The 24,943-nt window shown below is 38.6% G+C and overlaps 1 protein-coding gene, 2 long non-coding RNA genes and 3 other non-coding genes across 6 annotated transcripts; 2 read left to right on the forward strand and 4 right to left on the reverse strand.

The window, feature by feature from the left end:
- Positions 1-1,661: 1,661 nt before the first annotated feature.
- On the reverse strand, positions 1,662-4,327 carry LOC144636617 (uncharacterized). Its single transcript, XR_013567570.1, has 3 exons — positions 4,191-4,327; positions 2,194-2,230; positions 1,662-1,730 (listed from the first exon to the last, which is right to left on the reverse strand). It is a non-coding gene; the product is annotated as an uncharacterized LOC144636617 (long non-coding RNA).
- A 1,195-nt stretch (positions 4,328-5,522) lies between these two features.
- Positions 5,523-5,594, reverse strand: Trnam-cau (transfer RNA methionine (anticodon CAU)). Its single transcript has one exon. It is a non-coding gene; the product is annotated as a tRNA-Met (tRNA).
- A 2,415-nt stretch (positions 5,595-8,009) lies between these two features.
- On the forward strand, positions 8,010-8,081 carry Trnam-cau (transfer RNA methionine (anticodon CAU)). The gene has a single exon. It is a non-coding gene; the product is annotated as a tRNA-Met (tRNA).
- Positions 8,082-10,967: 2,886 nt separating this feature from the next.
- Positions 10,968-11,039, reverse strand: Trnam-cau (transfer RNA methionine (anticodon CAU)). Its single transcript has one exon. It is a non-coding gene; the product is annotated as a tRNA-Met (tRNA).
- A 4,570-nt stretch (positions 11,040-15,609) lies between these two features.
- LOC144635762 (uncharacterized) lies at positions 15,610-20,438 on the reverse strand. Its single transcript, XM_078494846.1, has 4 exons — positions 20,213-20,438; positions 18,476-18,876; positions 17,854-18,019; positions 15,610-16,343 (listed from the first exon to the last, which is right to left on the reverse strand). Exons 1-3 carry the CDS (start codon positions 20,279-20,281, stop codon positions 17,950-17,952), a joined length of 540 nt encoding a protein of 179 aa, XP_078350972.1. The 5' UTR covers positions 20,282-20,438; the 3' UTR covers positions 15,610-16,343; positions 17,854-17,949.
- A 96-nt stretch (positions 20,439-20,534) lies between these two features.
- On the forward strand, positions 20,535-24,896 carry LOC144636569 (uncharacterized). Its single transcript, XR_013567523.1, has 4 exons — positions 20,535-20,718; positions 21,758-21,837; positions 22,482-22,563; positions 23,906-24,896. It is a non-coding gene; the product is annotated as an uncharacterized LOC144636569 (long non-coding RNA).
- Positions 24,897-24,943: the final 47 nt, after the last annotated feature.

Consider the following 24,943-nt stretch of genomic DNA (forward strand, 5'->3'; position numbering starts at 1 on the left):
CCACGATGACTAACACTAAACTGCTGTGTAAACGCTGGCGGCTTTTTTTATTTATATTAAACTTCTTATGCTTTAATGCTGATATAATACTAACAAAAAAGCATTTTATAAGCAGAATGTAATTGAAAAAAAAAACAAATGCAACATTAATCAGTTAATTCCTATACAATAAACAATAACAAAATACTGTAAAAGTTTGTGCAATTAAAATCAATGCAATTGACAATAGAATTAATACTGCTGATACAGTAAAAATTGATTCTTACGAAGAAAGATTTGCTGCTATTTCGTGCTGATTCCAGTTGTAATGTGTGCTGTAATATACTGACTATATAGAATAGTAATAAATATCATTGAAAACTAACATTTTTGTAATACTTAAATAATACTGACGCTTATAGTAATACTAAAATTATATTACTAAGACATCGACAATGCTAATACTATAAATGTTAACGTGAATGCTAATGATAATGCTTATACAATATTAACGGTAATACAAAAAATACTGTTACTAATGCTGTAATGCCAGTCCAAACGCCAATATTTAGTGCTTATGCTTTCCATGCTTTGGCAAATACTAATACAACACTGACAGAATTCTGATAACTGAACTATTACTTATGCCGATGTAATTATTAATGCTAGGCTAACGTTTAGCCTAATACTAATGCCGTTGTATATAATAGTAATGCAATGCTGACAGTTATATTAATACTATGCATACTAATGCTATGCTTTTACAATGCTAACAACACACTACTAATCTTCACCAAATACACAAATGTCGGTCGATGACTTTTGGCTAACTGCAAAGTCATCGCGACGTGCTAATTCGAACCCTGCCTGAAAATCGTAACAGCATAACAATTACCAAACAGTGCCACAAAGTAAAGCTGTAGCCTATGAAATTAACTTGGCCATGCACCGGCCAACAATGGATATTGGTCATGGAAGAGTTTACTTTTTGTGTGAATTTGTTTTATTGAAATAGTCATCTCAGATCTTTAGCTTTTAGATAATTGTCAAAAGCTCGTGTTCAATAAGGAGGTTTGTTTTGGATTGTAATTATCGGTTGTAGAAGGTAGCTTCGTAGCACATTGTAATAATCACTTGAATAATATTAAACTAAGAAATATCACATCAATAACACTTCCTTCTCCCCCGGGGGGACTCCCATATGAAAGGCTGAATCATCCCCAGTCGTCTTCATATAGCACGCGGCAAAGATACAGCGGAGAGAGAGATGGGTACCGAGAAAGGGAGCGCAAGGGGAGATGGATAGGCATCCCCTGTTCCCCCACCTCGCGCGCGTGCTTCTCCTTTTGCCGCGTGCTATATGAAGACGACTGGGGACGAGTCAGTATGTAAGGGAAGGGGATGCTCGTCGGAAATTTTGAAAATAACCCCTAAAAGGGACCGATCTGGGCGTGACTCAAGCTTTTTTTTAGACCTCTAAAAGATACCAAAATTCAGAAAAGAGAATTTATATTTGTATATTTCTTTCAACCCGAAACGAGAACTGACGGCTAAAAATATTGCCATTTTGCCCGAAACACCCTAAGCGAGACCTAAAGTCCGAAATTTATACCCCTAAGCGAGACGACGAGCATCCCGTCTCTTTCATATGGGAGTCCCCCCGGGTCCTTTTCACCTCCATGTCCTTGATGATGCTGACTTCTTCCTGGTTCGTGAGTAAATGCCATGTCAAGGGAAACGGCGCCAATGAACTTATTAAAAAAAATGAAGTGATTTAGTATTATTACAATTATACAGTGCCAGTATAAGCCCTTGAGTTTCATATCAGAAATTGCCTTTAGATTATTACCGCTCCCTCTCCACTTTTACTATGAATACATCGAATACAGTGGCAGATGTAGTAATGTGACCATAACCACCCCACACCCCCTTCACCTCTTATTCTGTTTGGCTAAATGTATAAGGCCCTTGTATCGGAAAAAGAAAGAGCTCAGTTCACCTCGCCTGACAAATCTTCACTTCAGCCTACTCCTCTACCACCCCCTACCCCTCGTCCCACCCTATCCCTCTTGAACACCTCTGGATCCGGTGATTCCGTGCAAGGAGTTTCAGTTCAGTATATAAGAATTATGAGTCTTTCCGCCCTGAAAGATAAATTGTACGAAGACTAAAACATAACGCAAGACAAGCGACCTGAATTGTTGTGATACTTACAATTAGCAACATCAACTTCACTTGAGTCATTGTTTTCCTGAATAACAAAAAGGAATGTTAGATGCGGATTTTGGTCCCACGTAGGGCATTCAGGACAGAGCGCCAATATTTTTAGCAGTCGAGGTCTCGTTTTGGATTGCACGTGATGAAATGAAACACACCGTCATACTGTGTTGGCGGTTTAAACCGATCACGCGTGATAAAATGGTATCTTTTAGGGGACCAGAAAAGCTCGAGCCCCGGCCGTATTGGTCGCCTTTCAAGTTTTCCCGCAAGCATCCCCGTCCCTTTCCTATGAGAGTTTTCCCCCGGGCATTGCCAGTCCGCGACGGTATCCTTTGGAATAGTATATCCCACATCTTATAGCTATGCCTTGTTGTTTTAGGTTCATTATTTTGAAGAGGAAGAACAACCGTTGTCCCCGAGAAAATACACGAATCAAACTTGAGAAACATCCGCAAAGTGATCGTTTGCGATGAATTGAATCCATGACCATGATACAGAAGCGACCCCCCCCCCCCCCAAAAAAAAAAGAAAGAAAAACAAAGCTTACTAACTTGTATAAGCGGAGGTGCAAAAACCAGGGTTATACGGAATGAACATAATTTCCCTGCCTAACCGATATAGATGCGTGTGTTAAATTGGACAAACCGTTCAGTTTTGAATATTCATTGAGAAAAAACATATGCTAGTCTCATAACTGTTTTTTTTTTTGCGATGTTGTTAAATTCAAGAGCTTTTAAATGGATGTCTTTTTTACCATTTATAATAGTCTTCAAAATAATGCCTCAGCATAATTTACCTTCAATTAATTACCGCCGACCGGTTGGCTCAGTGGTAGAGCACCGGACTGCCGTGCGGGAGGTCTCGGGTTCGACTCCCAGACCGGACCAACACTCAGGGTCTTAATACTGAGGAGAATGCTGCCTTTGTATTCATCTGCAAATGGTTAGACATTCTAGTCTTCTCGGATAAGGACGATAAACCGTAGGCCCCGTCTCCTGCATCTTCAGTGTTATAATCAGCAGGGGACGTTAAAGAACCCACACACTCATCGCAAAGAGTAGGGCATAAAGTTCCCGGTGTTGTGGTCTGTTCTATTTCCATGGGTTGGATGGTGGGGTGAGATCATACACATGGACGGATAGCGGCTGCCATAGGCGCCTTATATGCTGATGTCCGATCTCATCTCATAATTCTAATTCTAATTGTGAAGCGCATTGAGCTTTGTAAATGCGCTATATAAGCACCTATATCATTCATCATTCATTCATCAATTATAAAACAAGAACGTAAGCATCAAAACTTATGAGCAGCACCCGGTCGATACGCGGCCCCGTACGAAAGTTTAATTTTGTTCTGTTTTGTTTTCCTATTCTTTTTTATTCTTTGTGTTTTTATCAGTATACTGTTGAACCAAGACAGAAATATAAGTTTCTCTTTATGGAAACAATTTATTCAAGGAAATAAATGTCGTATCTTTCCATGAGTCCACAAAAGACGTGTTAAAACGGAACTTTTCTAGACAGACGGCCATTCAAGACGAAACATTTGCAAAATTAAATGCAGAGCAGACTTCACTTCAAGCTCTTGTGGATGGTTGACATTTTCAAGAAAGACGCCGATTTTATGACTATTTATTGAAATTTGTACGAGTTGTGACAAGGTTTTTATAATGGAACCGAAGACTGATATTCAATCGTGAGAGAAGTTTAGTTTTGAGTTCCGTTCAGTTTTTCACCAACTTTCCTTAGCTGTACATGTTTATACCAAAAACGTATTTTCCCTGCTTCGATGCACTAAAATATGTTCTAACCTAATGTGAACTTTGAAAGTAAACTTAACTCAAAAGATACGAAAGCAAACTAAACATTTAAATAACTTGCGTGCAAAAATTTCTATGGAAAGTATTTCAAAATGTTCCTGTACTTTGCGCATTAACATCTGGTTGTAGAAATAAACGTTTGGCTAAGCTTGGAAAAAATAAAAATTCATACCTCAAATACTGTGACCTGGATAAGAAGCCCTGATGGTAAACTATAGTTCAAACGCCACCAACGTACAGTGAAATTTATAGCCCTGATCAAAATAATATTTTCTGTGCCCAATATGATATGCCAAATGCAGTCTCAAGGTTGCAGAACGGGGTCCAAATGCACAAACGTAATTGCCAAATCTCGTGATCAGGGAACGATTTCTGATTGGTTATTCATAATTTTGCATTTGAAAGGTTTCTTGGGAAGAAGATTGTGATTGGCTGATTCTACACCAGCTGCACTGAAAGTAAAAAGATAATTATAAAACCATCTTGAACTGATGTCCTAAAGGCTGAATAGTTTAAACTCCACGAGCTCTATTTTTCCTTTATGTCAAATATCATATTTTAAAGACATCAACTGTGGAGTTTGATAAGAACAATTGCTAATTTCGATAATCGTCGAAAGCTGGAGAGAAGCCGCAAACGCGCCTTATTAAGTTGGACAATTAAAAACTTGAATTAAAAACCTTTTTATTCTGTGCATATCTACTAATTTTAGTATACCTGCGCTAAATTTGGCTGAATTTTTTGTGCGTAATTCAGGTCGCTTGTAAAAACCAAGGCTTTTCTGTAGATTAGTGAACTGTTGACCGAAATATCGATTTATAGTAGAGGCTGGAATTCTGAGGATCCGAGACTAGTTCGGTTCGTTGCGGAGTTGTACCAACTGGGCTATGAAACAGATTCAGTATTATAACAGCCAGACTATTTATTTAAAATGTCAAACAGTGGTATACAAAGAAGCTATTCATAGTAAAGTGAATAATCCGGATGGGATTTTTATAAATCAGTTCCCATTTGTTTTTCCTTGAGCTTTTTAAAAGGCCAGGAAAAAATTAAAACTAAATAAAAGTATGAGCAAATTAAATAATCAACTTTCTACTAAATAAGTTGTTTAATAAATTCAATTAATACACAATTAAGTAAGTCAGCCGATGTCTATTGACTAAAATCAACTATTCAGATGACTCCATTACCGCTCCAATATTTTCTCCAGTATTAGACCGGGTGCAGTCCCGAATGGTCCCGCGCAAACCCGCGAAATGTTTGTTTGGCTTACAGAAGTAAATAATACATTTTGACTCGCATTAAACCCTCTCGTAAGTAAACATTGCATGAACTCCTTTGCGATATCTACTTTACAACAACGTCCAGTGTTACTTGCCTGACAATATCACTCCATCGTTTTCTTGTTTGCCGGGGAATATCGCAGAATAAAAACTTATCCAATACAAGATTTTAGAATTCAATTCTGTAGGCCTGGAATAAATAATCGAAAAAAAGTTAATGTTAGCAGAGCGAGGTTTTGATCCTCGGACCTCTGGGTTATGGGCCCAGCACGCTTCCACTGCGCCACTCTGCTATCATGTGCAAAACAGGTGACGAAACCGTTGTCTTGGGTCTAGTTTAGTCTTAAATGTCAGCCGTCCTCTCGTCCTAACCCCCCAGAGAAGGGGCGCGGGCGACAGGACTAGGGTTTAGTTCAGTAACGCACTGAATTAGGATAAATGATAAAACACAGCAAGCCCGGGGGGGGGGGGGTGCACTCAAAAAGGTTTTATACGGGGAGGCTCCGCCCAAAGCTCTAACTCCTTACCCTTTTATATACCATTCTAAAAGAAATTGTATACCCCTTTCATATATACCTGAAAGACTTGGAATAGATATAGAACACGACGTTTTCTTATCATTTTCATGTAGCGCTTAATAAATTAAAATAATACTGCCATAGATTGCATCTGGTCGAAGTATTTTAATTAAAGGCCCTTTTAAAAACCTAAATGACAGATCTTCATACCTTTTCGTATATATCTAAACTTGTGAAATCCCTAACTTTTTATACAGCTATTTCAATAAACGTTGTCGGGTCAAAGCTTAAAGCTAAAAGACAATACCGTATAGCGTTCTGGGTATTCACTACAAATTTGCATATAAGCTTCATTTAATGATTTGTATTTCGCATGTGGAGAATTCACGATTTTTTTTTTTTTCTCTTAGGAGGCCTTCCAGTGTAGCTTAACTTTCACTGTCGCTTAGCTCTGACTTTTGAAAATTCTTCTAAAATTCAGTGTTACTAAAAGCACCTTGTTTCTTATAAATAAATAAACAGAAAACGTGCAAATTCGCGTTTGTCATGTCACTGGCAGCGGTCACATCTACGACGTAACTAAAGTTTAACTATAGTTAGTCTCAAGTTACGTGACGTCATACCTAACTATAGTTAGTGCTTTCGGTCGTCTTTGCGGTCACACCAATGCAGTTAACAATAGTTAGTTCTGATTAGCTTTTCAGGCTTTTGAATAGTTTCGAATTTAAATTAGTTCATGACAGGGAAAGCAAAAGAAGCTGGAAATCGCGAGGAGCCGAACACAAGCCCGGAACAAACGGAAATATCAACTCCGCGATTAAACATCATGCAGAAATCGGCCACGACATACATCCAAGTTACGCCGAAATTCTTGAAACAGGTGTAAGCAGCAAGAACAAAAGACTGTTTCTGGAGTCTTTACATTCTTTCCTCGACAAAAACACTATAAACGAAAGAGCGCCCTTCCCAAGGGTTTACGCATCGCTAGTTGCTCCCCAGGGGGGCAACGAACGACAACGTCAATGCAACTTATTAGAATTCTGCGAACCTTGCAAAATCCATCATTCTCTGAAGAAGACCGCAGAAGGCGATCGAAAATTTAGAGTATCCTTTTTATATTAAACACTGCTTTGTAACACGCATGCGTCCTTAACAGTTGCATGGTCTGACGAAAGGTACACTTCTTTGTTTAACAAGAAATTAAGAATCAAGATAAGGCCTATACCGTGAAAGATTTTTTTAAGGTTTTAAGACGTGTAGAAGCAAAAGAGGTTTAATCTTCAGCGTGGTCAACGGTTGAAAATCGGTCACCATTTTTTCGTGTTTTGTTAATACAAACGTGGACAAAGACAGTAGGATCACATGTTACTATTTTACAGAAATCAGACTGGGACATCATTGTTTAAGGTATTTTATATATTTTAAAAATAAAAATGCCACAAAACTAGTATGGCGATGTAACTTGTTCTGGAGTCACTGATTCAAAAATATTATTAGACGCAATAATGAAAATTTAATTAGGGGATTCCCCGATTTTAAAGTTTGATATCATATTCGCATATTTCAGTTTCCTACAACAACATCTTTGCGTGACCTTACAGTGTTTTATATCAAGTTTTCTTTCCATTTTCTTAACTTTTCCACCAGTATCTTGAAAACAGTTATCTGCATGCAGTGATCCCTTAAACCTCTAAAAGAATGTTACTTTTTGCTGCATATGGTGTTTTTTAATAGAAGACTAGAAGTAGGTTTTATGAGAGGAACGAGTGGTCCGGTGTAAGTTTATTTTTAAATGCACATGATCGAAACAGCAGTGAAGCCTAGACGCTAAAATGCACTCACTTTCTCTCTTGAATATGAAAAATATAGCTCCAATTTAATCCGAAACCCCATAATTTTCTCTTTAACAGCTGTTTCACGCGGCACGGTACTCCTTTTGGCAGTTAAATGTGCAAAAGTGACAATTTTAACTTCACTTACCCCATAATTTGCCATGTCTAATCTATCGTCAGAAATAACATTTTTTGTTTACGACTACCAAGTGAAGTTGTCTTCCAGTCGTCTTAAGAGTGTAATTTTTCTAGCATCATTTGCCGGGGTTAAAAAATCGCTAATTATAAAAATTAACGTAGGGCTGATCACCGGTTATTCTTGTCTTTGACTATATATTTGTTACCTTATACATTCGTCAGCAGAGTGGCGCAGCGGAAGCGTGCTGGGCCCATAACCCAGAGGTCCGAGGATCAAAACCTCGCTCTGCTAGATTTTTTCTTATTTTTTATTTTCTTTTTCAGAAAACGTTTTTTAGAAATATTAGTTCGGTTACCTTTACTGGATGAGTTTTATGCGATGACTGCTGTCAATATTCAATGGCTCCAAGTATTATTTTTAGTTATAGTGTATACTGTGTATACCACTAGAAAAAGAAAGTTAACTCAACCAGTAATTGTTAAAAAAAATAACTACCTTATTACATGAAATTTTCGCGACACGTTAATTTCGCGATTCCAAAAAAAAAACGCGAAATTAAAGTGACGCGAATAATAAGTGTCGCGAACATAACATGACGCGAAAATTTAGTGAATCACATGTCAATAATCAATAAGCTAAGTTTAGTTTCACTGAAGAAAGTAATTTTCAATAAAGGGATGTTGTCGTCAATTGACTCAAGAACAATAACTCACGAACAAGCATGATCTACTTGTCGACATTGTGAGAACTGCTCTGTTGTTGCTATTGCCAAGATTTTGCCCTGCCCTTGCGTTTTTGTAAATTTTTACGTTATTGTTCCCTTGATGAAGTCATTTTATTTAATTCAAAGGCATGTTAAACAATATAACCAAGAAAATGTAAATTGTGTCTTACTCAAAAACGCGAAATTAAAGTGATTCAAAATACAAAATTTTGGCAAAATCGCGAAATTTAAGTGCCGCGAAATATGCGCAACTTAAAATCGCGAAATTAACGTGTCGCGAAAATTTCATGTAATAAGGTACCTAAACCTAAATATTCCAGAATAACAGTTCGATAAAAGAAAATACGCACCTGTGAGCTACAAAAAATTCTCAACAGAACGGAATATTTTTAATTAAAGTCCAAAAATACAGTGTATACAAAGAGAAAAATAACTCACAAATAAACCAATATATGATCATGAGGTGCTAAAAAATAGACTCACAAGACAATTCCACTTGGTAACCTTACACACTCAAGGCAGGCTAAGCCGTTTCATTGTTTTCTTCTGTTTTTTTTTTTTTTTAAGTTCCCCTTCATTGTTTAAATGATGTAGGAAGAAGACGTCGCTGTTATACAATTAACTGCAAAAAGAGCAAATTATGAAAAAGCAGATTATGCTGAAAAGCAAACTTTGGGGTCCCCCTTGGTGCAATGATCTTTCTTTCGCGGTCAATTTAGAAAGCGCGCGCTTTTTACCGTTTTGGCTGTTTCGATCATGTAGTCGCTTAAAAAACAAATCAAAGTTATGATATTGTAAAGAAACTGTTTTGCTGCGTCAGCGGGCAAGTGAAACACCAAGTTGATTATCAACTGGAAGTTGAAAAAGGTAAATAAACCGCCGTAGTGAATTTGGAAAAGCTGACGTTCCGAGCGTTTATAGCCATTCGGAGCAAGTTGCCCTCGATGAAGGGCTACCGCGCGCTTGAAACGTCAGCTTTTGCAAATTCACTCACAGACCACTTGTTTAGGAAAAAAATCTGCTTCCTATTATGAAGAACATTTTGAACGCGCTTTTAAAGGTTTTTCAGGATGGTGATTGAAAACATAACGGAAAGAAAACTTGACAAAACCAATGAATCAACGTAACGCAAGCATGTTTATTGCAGGTGCTGAAATATGCAAATTTATATTGTATGCGTTTTCTAAATAGGGGAAACCCCCTATTTCATTTTCGATTTGAATTGGAGTTATATTTCAATATTTATAAGCATCGTCTATATGTGCTACCTTCAATTTTGGACAGTATCACATACGTTAAAACCTATGAATACATTTGGCTTCCAAAAGCGAAGAAGTGAAAAGCTTCACCAATGTCCCTGTCTGCTATATATATTTTTCAGATGACCAAGAATCTGTTAGCATATCCCACTGTCTTCGTCCACTTTTGTAATGAGATCTGGCTACAAAGTTTTAGGTGACCGATTCAACATCGAATACAGTAAAGATTTAATTTCGTAAAAAAAAGTCTTAATAGAAACGGAAGCTGAAAACTAAGAAATCTTGCAGGATAAACCTTGATTTCTTGTTAAACACTAAAGAAGTGTGCCTTTCGTCAATCAAATTCAAAGAGCGCATGCGTGTAACAAAGCAGTTGTAAGTTTATCCCATATGTGGCATATCGCTAGCTCTGATCATTATAAATAGGTGAAGCAACCGATAAGTTAAATCGAGGTCCGGATTAGGGGAGGGTTACCTCCTCATTGTGACTCGTCACACCCCTCCCCGCTCATTGACCTCACTTTTTTCTGTATTCAAATGCTGAAGATCTAGGAAAATGTAGCACAAGTAAGAAGGAAATAAAATAAGAAGTTATCTCGATATAAACAGCCAGTTAGGGAAGGAAATCTGCTAGAAGAACTAGGAACTTGAAGCTACTTGCCAGGTACTTGAGATCCGGGAAATAGTCTACTAGTCTACTTCCTGCATTGTCAGTTGGGATTTTAACCATATTATGTTCATTACAATATTTGTTTCAGAGTTTGTTCGCCTTGGCAATGAAAAGCCTCATTCGGGAAGTGGTCAATTTAGTATATAATGATCCGCACTGCACTCTCAATGGAGCTACTCAAAAAAAAATACAAGGAATTTTTTAAAATTCTAAGATAGAATCTAAACCAGTTGAGTGGCGCAGTGGATGCGTGCTTGACCCATCACTCAGAGGTACGATCGAGGAGCAAAACCTCGCTGTGCTAGATCTGTTATTTGTTTTCCATTATTATTTTTTTAAAATGTCATTTCCCAATCAGAAATAAAAGTTCAGTTATCTTTCATTAATTGGATAAGCTTAATGCAATGTCAAATTGTAATTGTGGAGACCACACTGAAAAAGAACTTATCTAATAGTTGTATAAAAGAAAAATAATTTAACTGACATATTCTGGAGAAATACTGAAAAACAAGGAAAGAAAAAGTTAGCAGAGCGAGGTCTTGATCCTCGGACCTCTGGGTTATGGGCCCAGCACGCTTCCGCTGCGCCACTCTGCTGCTGAACGAGAAAAATTGAAAAAATATGAAAGATGTGATATTCATCGTCACGAGCGTGGGACAAAGAAAAATCTAAGTCCCCGGCAGGAATCGAACCCATGACCTCCTAAAGAAAATAACTTGCGATCAGACCAACACTCATGTAAGATTCTAAAAAGACTCACAAGACACACAACTCCACTTGTTAACCTTACACAGTCTGGTAGTCTTAGCCGTTCGATTGTTTTCTTCTATTTTTTTTTTAATTAACCTTCACTGTTTAAATGATGTTGAAAAAACGTCGCTGTTATAAAATCACCCGTCAAAGGAGCAAATTATGAAGAAGCAGATTATGCTGTAGAGAAAATCATGGGGCAACCCCGTTTGAATATTGGCGCCCTCTCTCTTTCCTCATCAATTGATATAGAAAGCGCGCGCTTTTCACCGTCTTGTCCACAAGTACACTTATGAACCCTTATGAGCTTCACTGCTGTTTTGATCATGTAGTTGTTTATGGATTTAGACCACTCGTCCGGTCATAAAGTCCACTTCCCGTGTCATATAAGGAAAACATTGAAGCGATCGTGTCGGTTTTGTCATAATCTATACAAAAAAAACTCTTTTAGAGGAGCAGCTCAGAGGATTAGATGAGATGGTTGTTTTTCAGGATGCTGATTGGAAAGTTAAAAAGAAAAGAGAGCTTGAGAAAGCCACTGAAACAGAACGATTTTTGTTGTAGGAAACTCAAATATGCAAATATATTGTATGCGTTTCAAGTGGTCTAAGATTGGGGGAACCCCCTAATTTCATTTTCGTAATGGCGTCGTATTTCAATGTTTCCAGAACCCGTCGTCTAGTGTCTATTTTGTGGCAATTTATTTTTGGTCAGTAGCGCGCGTATACGATAAAGCTGTGAAAATCAGCTTGTGAAGGACGTGAAATATCCCTGTCCTTTATTTCAGTAAAATATGGTAACTTGTAATTTAGATGACTAACTATCCGTATGCATATCCTACTGTCTTTGTCCACGTTTGCAATGGAACCTGACCACAAAAATTGACTGCACTAAAGATTTAAATCTTTTCGCGAAGTCTTACAACCAAAAGATGAAACCTAAAATATCTTGAGTTATACATTGATTTCTACCCAAGAAGCTTACTGTTTCGAAAAATCAACTTCAAAGAGCGCATGCGTGTACGAAAGCAGTGTCAAGTTTGCCCCATATGTGATAAGTCGCTAGCTCTGATCATTATAAATAGGCAAATCAACTAGTAACTTAAATTGAGGTCCGGATTAGGGGAGGGTTACCCCTCATTGTGACTCGTCACACCCCTCCCCGCTCATTGACCTCATTTTCTTTTTTGCCTTCAAATACTGAAAATCTAAATTAAAATCCAACACAAGTGAAAAAGGAAGCGAAAAAAGAAATCGTCTCAACCGCAACCAGCTGGTTAGGGAAGCAGGCAAAGTGGACCCACTCTCTCAACGGAACTAACGTAAAAGTTACCTTGAGTCCCCTGGCGGGCGGTGGGCTAATTTCATTTCAAAACTATTGGAGGGGGGCGGGGGGGGGGGGCTTGATAGGGTCGGATAGCAGCTCTCGCGAGGTCTCCCACGAATGGCTCGCTACCCTTCGAGATCAATAAAACAAACAAAAGGAACAACTGAACTTTCACAGTATATATTAAATGGAAAAATACAAGAAATTGTTTCAAAGTTTAAGCCAACTATGACCCAACTATAGCGAAATTATAAGTTGAAGTTTATGGATCACGTCAAAATGTTGCACACCTGTTTTATTTTTACTTATTTATTTTTGGAGTGGGGGAAGGGGCTGTCCTTAAGCATGCATAGATATCACCCGATGTTATGTAATCCAAATCTGAGCTGTGTCATGTTGTTTGTGAAACTTTGCTTCTATACTCTGCTGTAACATCTGGGTGGATCATGCAGGAAACCTTTTCTCCTTGTTTTTCTTTTTTCTTTTTTTTTTCTTTTTTTACTATTCAACCAGAATGGGCCGAACAACCAGAACAAGAACAAGACTTTGTCACATTTTACAATCTAAATCAATGAAGTAGCAGACCCGGGGTAGCAGAGCATGTGGCGCAGTGGAAGCGTGCTGGGCCCATAACCCAGAGGTCCGAGGATCAAAACCTCGCTCTGCTAGCTTGATATTTTATTTTTATTTTTTGCTTGACTGTGACTCCCTGGCAAAGTTCAATGAGTGGTTTATTTGTAAGCTTGGTTTGTAATTTCGTCAATTTTACTTGCGCGCGCTCCTAGGGTAGTCTATTTAACAATTAGACAGCAAGCCCGAGGTTTCTATTTAACAATTAGACGGCGAGCTCGAGGTTTCTATCGGCTGATAGTTGGCGAGGGGCGAAGCCCCGAGTCAACTATCAAAAGCCAGTAGAAACCGAGAGCGAGCCGTCTAATTGTGTTAGCATAACCCACTGACCTATCTATTAAACACAAAATATAGCTAGAGTTGATTTATTGAAGGTTTTGATTGATAAAATTCAGCGAAGACTAAGCGCGCGCTCCGAGAGCCTTCTACGGATCGATAGTAGGCACCTGTTTAGCCAATCAGATTGCGCGATTACCAATAGTAGGTCAGTGTGGTTATGCTAATTAACAATTAGACGGCAAGCTCGAGGTTTCTATCGGCTGATAGTTGGCGAGGGGCGAAGCCCCGAGTCAACTATCAAAAGCCGGTAGAAACCGAGAGCGAGCCGTCTAATTGTGTTAGCATAACCCACTGACCGATCTATTAAACTCAGAATATCACTAGAATTGATTTATTGAAGGTTTTGATTGATAAAATTATGCGAAAACTAAGCGCGCGCTCCGAGAGCCTTCTACGGATCGATAGTAGGCACCTGTGTAGCCAATCAGATTGCGCGATTACCAATAGTAGGTCAGTGTGGTTATGCTAACGGCTGATAGTTGGCGAGGGGTGAAGCCCTGAGTCAACTATCAAAAGCCGGTAGATACCGAGAGCGAGCCGTCTAATTGTTTCAGTATAACCCAGCTGCCGATCTTTTAAACACAAAATCTAGCTAGAGTTGATTATTTGAATGTTTTGTTGATAAAATTCTGGAAAAAACTGAGCGCGCGCACCAAGAGCCGTGCAACGATCGATAGAAGGCACCTGTGTAGCCAATCAGATCACGCGTTTTGCCAATAGACGGCCGCTGGGTTATGCTAACGAACGCCCTTGCGTAGCCAACCAGATTGCGAAGTTTGCCTAATAGTCGGTCACTGGGCTACGCTAAAAACATTTATATACGGTAGAGAGAGAGTTTAAGACGAACAGAAACAAGTGGAAAATTCTGACAAACAACACGTGAACTTAATCGTCAAGAAACAACACATGGACAGCACTGATGTAGTAGTAAAAATTTAATGGATGTTTGCTATCATTTTCCCCACGCTGTCGACACCAGCGATGAAATTACAAATAAATCCTTACATTTTGGTCATTTAGTACAAAAGTTGTGTTGTGAGTTAGCCCTTGTGAGGAGCTTGAGAATTCAAAATAATTACGTACAAACGTTGATCTTAGAATTCTGATTGAAGTGAATGCAAGTTAAATAGTATAAAAAGAAATGCTTTTTCATGACTGAAAAACAATTCTTGGTATTGTAAAGCGAATAGATTATGATGTAATTGTGTTTTACAAATGTATAGTTATGCCCTTTCAAGCTCGATTTAAATATTGATATTAAATCGTTTTATTCATTTATTTGCAACTTGTTTATTTCTCATAAGCAAAGCATAAAGAGATCTTTTTCCACAAGCATATCAGTTTGTGAATGAATGAATGAAGCCATTTCATCAAGCAGTGACCTTATAAAGTGTTTCAGTCAAAGCCATCATTCTTCGCTTCTTGTAATTCGTGAACTGTATATGCTTGTGACCGCAGTATCCTTTTCTTTACTTCTGTAGAAGTAAAAGAAATCACAAAGGTTTAAAGGAGATTCGTCATGGATGAAGCCGTTTATCCTAAATTCGTAACCCGTCTTCATCTTCCCCAATCTTAAAGCAGTTTTCAATTGAGAGCGTAAAACCAAGAGCAAAGTAATCGCTCTGGCCAATCACAAAGGACACAGACAATCCAGTGAACCAATCAAAACAAGAAACAAAAACCTGTAGCCGGAACGAAGGGCGGGAAAACGTGCGCGAGCGAGACACGATTGGTTATGGTCTTAGAACTGATTGGCTGAAAAAGTGAAAAGTGGCGCGAGATTTTTTAAAACCTTAACGACTTAGTGTTGTAACGCAAAACCAAAGCAATCGCAAATTACCCCTTTGACACTCAAGTGAAAACCGCTCTATCCATGATTGTTCCTATTTGGCTTATTATTGCTTCTCATCATTCTTTTGTGTTAAGAGCGGTTGGCACTTGAGTGTCGAAAGTAGTTCGTATTGTCCTGGTTCCGTGTTACTACACACGCTTGGTGATTGGTTTAAAACTCTCGCGCCAATTTCTCAACCAAACAAAAGATAACCTTAAACCAATCGTGACTCGCTCACACACGTTTTCCCGCGTTTTGCACCGGCTACGCGTATATACATGTATTTGCTTCGAGTTTTGATTGGTTCCCTGGATTGCCTGCATCTTTTGTGATTGGCTGGAGTGATTACTTTGGCCGGTTTTGGTTTTACGAAACTCAGTTGAAAACTGCTCTATCTATCTCAGTAATTTGTTGTTTCATGTTTTTCTCGATTTTTGATGGTTATTTTGCACGCATCAATAATGACTTACTATTTTCCGACACAGCTCCTTTAACAAATGTGTTTGTTGCCCACTTTTTGGTTATTTTTATTCTAATGTGGTGAAATTGCTGCAAATGGCGCCAAGTGCTTACCACTTGTTAGCTAATATCACATTGAGATAATTAGCAGCATTTCTGTTCTCACTAATCTGCCTGCACTGTGAGCTTCTCAAAATCTTGTCAAGCTGCCAGTGCCCCTTTAAATATTCTTCTCAGTTTTGAGTGTATTAAGACCCTTTACACATTTCAGGAGGTCCTCCACTGAGGGCCTGTCAGTTGCTATCTTACTGCGGTGAATAAGTGCCAAGTTCCCGTGTTCATCAAGAACAAAATCTCCACCCATCTGTGTTGGATCATCTTCTTCAAGCATCGCCACAAGTTTCCTGCCAGCCCGCTTCTGCTCTGCATAGTAAACAAGGGCAGGGATACTCCACACTTTTGCCACCGATCGTTTTAGACCAAGCGCATTGTACAACTGGCGCTCTGGGTCAACAAACATCCCAAACTCACATTTGGTGTCTTGAAGCCATTTCTTTGCTCCTTCCTAATAATTGAGAGACATGGAAACGTGTCAGGTCAGTATGAGAGATACAGTCAACTCTCTCTAAGACGGACACCTTTGGGATCGGTCGTAACTGTCCGTTTTAGAGAGGTGTCCGCTCTGTAGAGAGTCGAGGCAACATGACACCAGTAAATTTGAGATAATAAAGCTAGACCTTTGCACAATGCAACAAACCTTTGCTAACTGCAACAAGACTAAAATAATAAAAGGACCGTATTTGCTTGTAAAAGCAAAAATTGAGAGCTTCTACAAACTGTAATACTGTAAGTAGAAAACAACCTCTTTAGTGTCCATACACATAAGCGGAGAAGTAATCCGTTAAAGCGTCATTGTTTGTGGTTAGTAACCTTGGTATACACGTATCCTTAGGGCGCAGACTAACTTTGCTTTAGGTGGATATGAAGTTTGGCAGTATGTTCAAAAATTAAACATGATACAAAACACTTCTCAAGTGTCCGTTAATGATTTCAAAGTGTCCGTTGTCCGTCTTAGAGAGGTGTCCATCTTATAGGGAGTTTGGTTACAGTATTTAATGACTGAAAAACGGCAGGGACCATCACCAGGTGTCCGTCTTATGAAGGTGTCCGTCTAATAGAGGTGTCTGTTAACAGACAGTTGACTGTACCGGTAATATGATGGGAAGACAGAAATGATGAACATTTAGCACAAGAAAGTAAAAGAAGTGTGCAGTTTCTTAATTTACCTTGGAGATGAATAAACATTTATATAAAAATTAAAATGAAGATAAGTCGACTGACTCTAAGGAGAGGTAGACTACATGTTACTTTGCTGGAAATAAACGTGACTTAAAATAACGAAGCAGTAGAAAAGTATAATTTTAATTAACAATAAATTTAGGTGCATAGAATTAACACAAAATGTTTGAAATTTGCGTTAATAATATGCATCGGTAATTTCCTGTAATAAGGTACAGCACAAAGTGCATAATGTTGCTAACAACTCTAACAAAGCCATGGTCCCAGTCAATGCACAATGCAATGCAATTCAATGCAATGCACAATGCAATTAAAAACTTAATTATTAATCTGGGACAAAGGATTCCACTGAAAATAAATTTCTTTTTCTTTTTTGTCTGCAGTGTGTTGGGAATGGTATTTACTGGAAAAACTTGCCCAATTGGCAAGATGCTGGAATGGAAGGCTAACATCAAACTCTAATGATATATAAGAAATCTGCTAGATTTCCAATTTTTTAGGGGAGGCAGCAGTTGAACAATGGTAATGGTAATAGATAGTGCTTTCAGACAGAGAAACAAAACCTGGGTCAACTATAGATCCAAACTAGCAACAGTCGCTTTACAAACAATTATGCCATCTAGACGTACCAAAAACAGCAACAACAGGAAATTAAGAATCTTTATTTGATTGATACAAGGATAACAGTAATCCATTAATGCTAACTACTCTAGAAATTAAAATAATTATATTATATGCATGTATTAATTACAAGTAGATATGCACAATCTACTCACCACATTTCCAAAGCTTACAACTATGACCTCTCCATTCTGAGCCTCAAATTCTGCCTTGCTTGACTGAATCTGGGCCACATGGTCACGTCATGGTAGTCATGCAAAGTGACGCAAAAGTATCAGAACTGTGGATGTTGAAGTTAACAAGTCTTGAATGGAGAAATCTCTAAAAAAAAATAAAGAGTTAAAATTGAAATGTAAAACAAAATATTGATTATAACAATAATATAAGTGCTACCGCAGTCAATTTCTTAGAGGTTGGTGTATTACTTACCCTTATGACATGTAAGTGTAAAATTACAGAATACTGATTGGTTTAAGCCGAGGTTTCTTTGTTAATTTTTGTTTGCAATGGATAAAAACAATCTTAGGATTACAGTTTGAGCTTAAACTACGGTACAATCCCGATTTCTCGGACCTCCAGGGCAAACGAAAATTGCTTCTAGAAATCAGGAGTTTCGAGAAATTGGGGGTTAAATTACAGAGAAGTACTATCCAGGGGAAACAAAATTGATTGAAGAAATCAGGAGTTTCAAGTTACCTAGGGTTTCAAGAAATCAAGATTCTACTGTATACGCAAAGACATAAACATAACACTTCAATCTATTTCTATTTTACCAACCTTCCTGAAGAAACTTCAGTTACTTTGAGCTCACACGGACCATGCGAGCCTACAACAAGGTCTTCTGTTGTGGTATTGCATGAAGGATCCATCTTAACATCTGTTTCTTCCAGAAAGGTGTTCCAGTCATCTTCAGCTTGTAAAAGATCTTCGGCTGCATCCTGGATGCTTTGAGACCTGTACATCTTTGCAACTGCTTCATCCACGCCTTTCCTTGACATGACATTCAGTGCTTGAAATGCGTTAAAGTAGTGGCCTATCATTGCTCCCATTTTCCGCACTTTGTCTGCAACAAAGTCCTCAATTGATTCTCTAGCATTTTCTTGGGCTTCTGCCAAAATTTTTGTAAGCATGTTGTGTAGTTGTTCCAGCTGCTGTAACAGGTTTTTCTGCGTGGCTGTCTGACAAACAAAAGTGGAACAACAGGCTTTCAGTGAACACTACTAAATTGGTGTTTTATTTGTGTTATATTTGGAACTGCATGATTCAAATCTGGTCATCTGGATATACAATATAATAATTTCTGTGAGATTGAAAATTATTGATAACAGCAGGATACTAGGACACAATTAAGAACGCCATAACACAAACAACCCCTGCAATTTTTTTGAGCGGAGCGGGACGGCTGTACACAGGCTATGAACACTACTAAAATGCTGTTTTAGATTGTGTACATTATAGTGGTGATTTGCATGATTCAGTGCCTGAGTTCTGAGTGCAGTAGCAGTTCCCAGTAAGAGGCTTATCAGGGGAGGGGGGACCCTTTATGAGATAAAAGTATGTCAGTCATCTTATTTTCAATCTGACCCCACCATTTTCAGCATTATGCTCTGTCTTGTATAATTCAAGTCTTGATCCAGCTCACCAATGGAATGTACCAATGCCTGGGCACTGTTCATGTGCCATATGGCACACACACACTCAGGGGCCAGGCACAAGGCAAGAACATAGCCTGGGGGGGGGGGGGTTGGGTAGGTACTCAAAAAATTTTTTGTACACAAAGGCACTTACCCTAAGTTCCAAACCCTCACCCTTGATCACCCTTTACCTTCCTTTTCTATTCATGAAAATTCTTACCCTTTTAGACACCTCCAGCATGAAAAAGGTGCCCTTTTCGGGCAGAGACTCCCTGTATAGTGCACTGTAGGGTGTACCTCACCCCACCCCCTCAGGGGGGAACACAGCCTAAAATTCCTGAAAATACACGCACACTTCCCTACTATGGAGGGTATTCATGTATTTTTGGTTGATATTAAATAACTTAAGTCCCCAGGGGGGTACTCCGGCTTGTAAATGACGGGGATGATCGAAGGATTTTTTTGGGTTTGAAATTTTCGATTCCGGGATTTTTTTGGGTTGGAAAATTTGGCAAGTATTTTTTGGGTGACTTGATTTGAATAGAGGATTTTTTGGGTATTAAAAACGAACTAAAGTGCCTTGGCGTGGCCTTGGAGTATTTATGGTATGATGAATAAAAAAAACACGAGCGTTCAATTTTTTATGATTTTCTTTGTGTTATATTATTTACCCTCCTGGCAATTTAGGGGTAATTTGACAAGGACTTTTTGGGGGGTTATTTTTTGGTCCAGGGATTTTTTTGGGTGATGTCGGAAGACTTAGGGATTTTTTTGGGTCCTGAGTTTTGCCTCTATTCGATCATCCCCGTCATTTACAAGCCGGAGTACCCCCCTGGGCTTAAGTCAAACTTTTCTGAAATTTAGTTTAATAAGCACTAACCTGATCGTTCGGCTTCTCACTTCGTTCCAGTCTAGCTTGCTTTTTCTTCGGTTCGTCCGCCTCCGACATATTTCAAACTTTATTTCCACGAGAAAAGCTTAATAAGACGAAGGAGCTTACTGAGATGCTTTCATCTGGTTAAGAAATCATTACAGCAGATCACGATGCAAAGAAAAGCTGTAAAATACCTCACAACCCTCCAGCCGATTTGCCCGCCATCTTTGCTCTGTCAGTCAGAGAGGGACTAGGCTCGAAGAAATAGTCCTGCGCCTTCTATTGGTCAGCGTTACCGCGTCAAAAAATAATGGCGGCACCGATGGCGGCACCGCTATCGTTCTGAGAAGCTCCTTTTGCGATCAGAAAATCTCTTGAAATGAATCCTTGGTTGCGATGGCGTCATTTCGCAGATAGATACAACAACTATCTTCTTTACTCCATGATGACAATGATGACTTGTGTCCAAGGCTACATAGTTTACAAGCATTGGAAAGGCGAGAGAATCCAACGTGGGTATCATCCTGAATTAATGTAATGTTTCACATTTTGCCAGTAATGAGCTCACGATTATAACTTAGATTAGATTATTAGATTAGTTTATAAATGTTTCAAGATGCCAATATAGTATTTTCTTTAGCGTGTGGAATTAACAGGGAAATGCCATGGCGTACATTTCTAAAATGACAGCCCCTCCCCACCCCCCACCCCCTAAAGATTTGCAGGTCATCTTTTTATACAGAAGGGTCCAGCTTTTAATTCAAAGAAGCTGTGATATTGTAGAACCTCGCTCTTCTATCATCATTGGTTTCAGGATGAGGAAGGGTTCAAGATGGAAAATTGAAGTGGGTCTGGTCCCAAATGAATCTGGGCCGGGACCACATCTGTTTACTTGGGATCAATATTGTTTTATGACCATCTGTTGGCATGGATTAATATAGTAGTTAGTCGGTGCTCAGAAGACACGGAAGTGATCTCAAGCCAGATCCATGCAGCACTGGTCCCATGTGATTATACCCTAAATTGCTTAGCCATTTTCGTGTACACAGACCAGTCTGGGTGTTCGCACCAGACAACCCTCGGGACCATCGAAATGGTTCCGAGAAAATCTATCCGCTTGGAATGTTCCCAGTCCCATGTAAACATAGCCTTAATGTCCCATTATTCTCCCTATGACAAGTTAATCTGATACACTATCTAGAGCAGAACGCTGTAATAAGACAGAGACCTGGACACTAAATATGATTTTCCCAATAGGGGCCTGGTACGAGTTGTTCATACCACGTTGTTCTTTTTATGTGTTCTCGTCATTCTTAAGTGAGAATGCTCATTTATATTGAATGTATATCTCTGTGAAATGGATTACCCACTTTGTAAAGTTTGTTTAAAGCTTGACATTTGCATCAAGAAAATGCAAGTTTTTTTTTCAAACCATTCCCACTTAAGGAAAAAAAATTATTTACTTAAGCTTATGCAAATACGAGAGAAATTACAAACATGCAAATTACATGTATATGTGGATGAAATACTGAAAGTATTTTTATTTTGCAGCAACTGAAGAAGAGTTATATAAGAAAGGACCTATTATAATAAAAATGGAAGAGTACCTCAGGGCAATAGCACAAAGCTCAGTAAGTTTTAAAACATTATTAAGGTTTTTTTATCAAAATTGAATGGATAAAGAGAATGTGGACCTTCTACCTCCGTTGCCCCTTCCTATGGTGTTGAAAGGTTTAACAAGCTTGAAATAATCATATAATTCCCTTAAATGATTATTTGTCAGAGAAAGAGAATTTGAACATTATTAGGCTTTGTGGTACAGCTCATTTCCATAGCATGCATCAACTCCTAGTATTGCTACACTAGATGGGACATTAGTCCTTTGCAGGTTGTTCCCCCCCCCCCTCCCACCCCCTCACACATCATCCCCTGCATTCAAGCAGGTAACCCTAGCATTTAACTGTTAAAGAGACACTACAAGAGTTCAGTGCCTTACCCAAGAACAAAACACAATGATCAGCACTTTAGCCTGGATCGCAGGATCCAGATTCCAGATTCACCAACCATAGAGGTCAAAATTATTATTAGTTTAATAGTGCTTATCACATCGAAATTTGTCTAACCTGCAATCTGCTTTTTTTTTTTCATGTATTGCACAAAAAATAAGTTTTCAAAACTCACCTAAATTAAAGAGTATTATGAAGGGTGCATAAAAACTAGTCTTGTTGCAGGTTAATATTTGCCACATGTTCACATTGATTATGATTCTATTTAGTTCTTAACAAAGAAAAGAAAAGATCCATTTAAAGAAGATGAGGACCAGTAGCCTTGGTAGAAGCCACGGCAACAATAATCAGGTAGCCTGCGTAGCAGGCGTCTGTGTAGTTTTTAGCGCTTTTAAAAGAGTGCGCGATCACGAGTCGCGAGAAGGCCGCGCGAGGAAAAATCGAGAAGACGCCTGCCCGGAAACCCCCCAAAATACGTTTTTTTTCGTTCTCTGAGAGAACGAAAATTATCCCATTGGCTAGAATGGCCGCCAGGGAATAACCCGTAAATTTTGATTGGCTCTGAACGTCTCGAGGGATTAATTCAAACGCTTTGCGAAAGAAATCTATCTGTCATCGGAAATGTGAGAGTTGTATTCTGTCTGTCATCGCAAATTTGACTCATGTATATTGTAAACACTGGAGCACGTGCATGTCTACGGAGAGCTTTTCGAGTTCTAGTGCCTGCAGGACATTTTGAACAATTTGCAGAGCTGAGGTCAAAACTATTCTTTGAAATGCGAACAGAGACAAGCATCACGTCACCTTTTCGAAGGAAAAGATGTAATGGCGGCGTTACCGACCGTAGTCCCTTGACGTGTCTAAATCGTCGACATTCAACTTTTCCACCATCGCATCCTCCATGCTCTATTTTCTTTGGTCAACAGTGTCCGCGAAAAGTTCCTTCCGTCGATGAATTGTGTTTTCCGCGTTTTTTTAGAGGCGAACCAACGTGTTTTTTGCCTTCGAACGTCTGGACTTCTCCAGAGAGTTAGTTGACTGCTTTTAAATTTTTAAGCGACTTGTCCTTCCGCTGTCTCGCTAGGCGCATCGCCCAAACATTCCCTTGCAAAAACTTCAGACACAGTGGTAAATGTGTCACACAGATTGACAAGTTTGCGTCACGTTTACCTCACGTTTATTTGCTTGTATGTTGATCTTCCCGAGACTTGTCGCAATTGCACATTCACTAATGATATTCTTGTGTGCCGATGGCTTGAACAGATTGAAATACGAAGCAAATCCTGCTTTCTCACCACACTGACCTTAAGTAATCCTCAAATTTTTATTGCAAAGACAGCAGAAAGTTTGATTTTCATTCCTTTTTCTGCCGCATTTCTACGGATTCGAAACCATAGATCGACCGCTCACAGCGAAATTGGCGCTATGTTTGTTTCATTCCGCGAAAGTGGAGGGTTTCAGTTTTCGCTACCGCGAGAATGGAGACTGTTCTCACTCATTTATTTTGACAGTTGACCCAGCGCTGTCACCTAATTCTAATTAAATTTAATTGTGGGCGGCAAACACGTTTTGGTGGGTTTCCGGGCAGGCGCCTCCTCGATTTTTTCCTCGCGTGGCTCTCTCGCGCCTTTCGCGTTTCTCCCATACGCGCGCTAGAAACTATACGGCGCCTGCTACGCAGGCTAATAATCAGGTTGTCAATACTACAAACATCACGACACAAGACACAGTTACAGAGAGCACATCATCATGCCAAGAATAGAAGCTGTCATAATGTCAATCAATGACCAGTTTGTGTGCTCCATTAGAGTGGTCCTGCCTGGCCTCTCTTACTAGCAAATGGCAACCTTTGAATGAACTTAAGTTATGGCATCACAAAAATGAAAGAATTATTTGGAATTATGGTATTTCATCACTTGCTGAGAAATAATAAAACTGTATCTAATAATGCTCCACTAACCAAATTTAACTGGTACCTGATTATTTTATCATTTAGAGAGAATGTAGATTTTGAGGTTTAAAAAAAATTGTTTGACATAGGTTGATGTCACACTTCGCTGCTATTATTATAAAAAAGGGTTAAGGCATGAATGGATTAAATTATTTATGAAAAACAAAATTTTCATGGCTATAAATGCTCAAAAGTAGTTTGGTCAGTGCCTTAGCTTGATGATTTGTTTGCATTCATAAGTGGGTCACATTCCCAAGGATTATTCCTTTGAACTTTTAAAGAGAATTTAACTGCCAGTAATAAAATCATTTGGAAATTTTGGAATTGCACAAGCTTACTAAATTTTAATTTTTACATTCTAAAAAAATCATGTATTGTTTAAACATGCAATACTTAAACCTTGAACCTCTGGTCCTAGGTGTTTTCTTTATTCTTTCTTCACGTCATAGTACAGTAGAACTTTGATATATAACAAAGAGCCAGGACTAGCAAATTAAAATATGTTCACTGTAATGAGGTTTCATTACATTGAGGTTCTATATTATTAATATTTTACTATTTCTGGGGTGAGAATATTGTTTGTTATGTACTGAAGACTTTGTTATAAAGAGGTTCGTTAAAATTATCAATGTTCCACTTGAAGTTATGTTTATTACAATAAAAAAATGCAAATCCTTATTTTAAAAATTAAATCTTAAATACATAATTTTCTGGGACTTTCATTTCCTCCCAAAAACTTGGACTCCCGAAAGCTAGGATTGGCCTTTGTGCTGTAAAAAA

Source organism: Oculina patagonica, chromosome 13, assembly GCF_052425735.1.
Source record: "Oculina patagonica isolate OP01 chromosome 13, crgOcupat, whole genome shotgun sequence".
Classification (NCBI taxonomy): Eukaryota; Metazoa; Cnidaria; class Anthozoa; order Scleractinia; family Oculinidae; genus Oculina; species Oculina patagonica.

Excerpts from the sequence above, each read along its gene's own strand:
- LOC144635762 (XM_078494846.1), bottom strand. The coding sequence starts at position 20,281 with ATGTCGGAGGCGGACGAACCGAAGAAAAAGCAAGCTAGACTGGAACGA. Across the intron at positions 18,877-20,212 it reads GTGAGAAGCCGAACGATCAG|ACAGCCACGCAGAAAAACCT; the intron begins GTTAGTGCTTAT and ends TTTGTTTGTCAG. Across the intron at positions 18,020-18,475 it reads ACTGAAGTTTCTTCAGGAAG|AGATTTCTCCATTCAAGACT; the intron begins GTTGGTAAAATA and ends ATTTTTTTTTAG.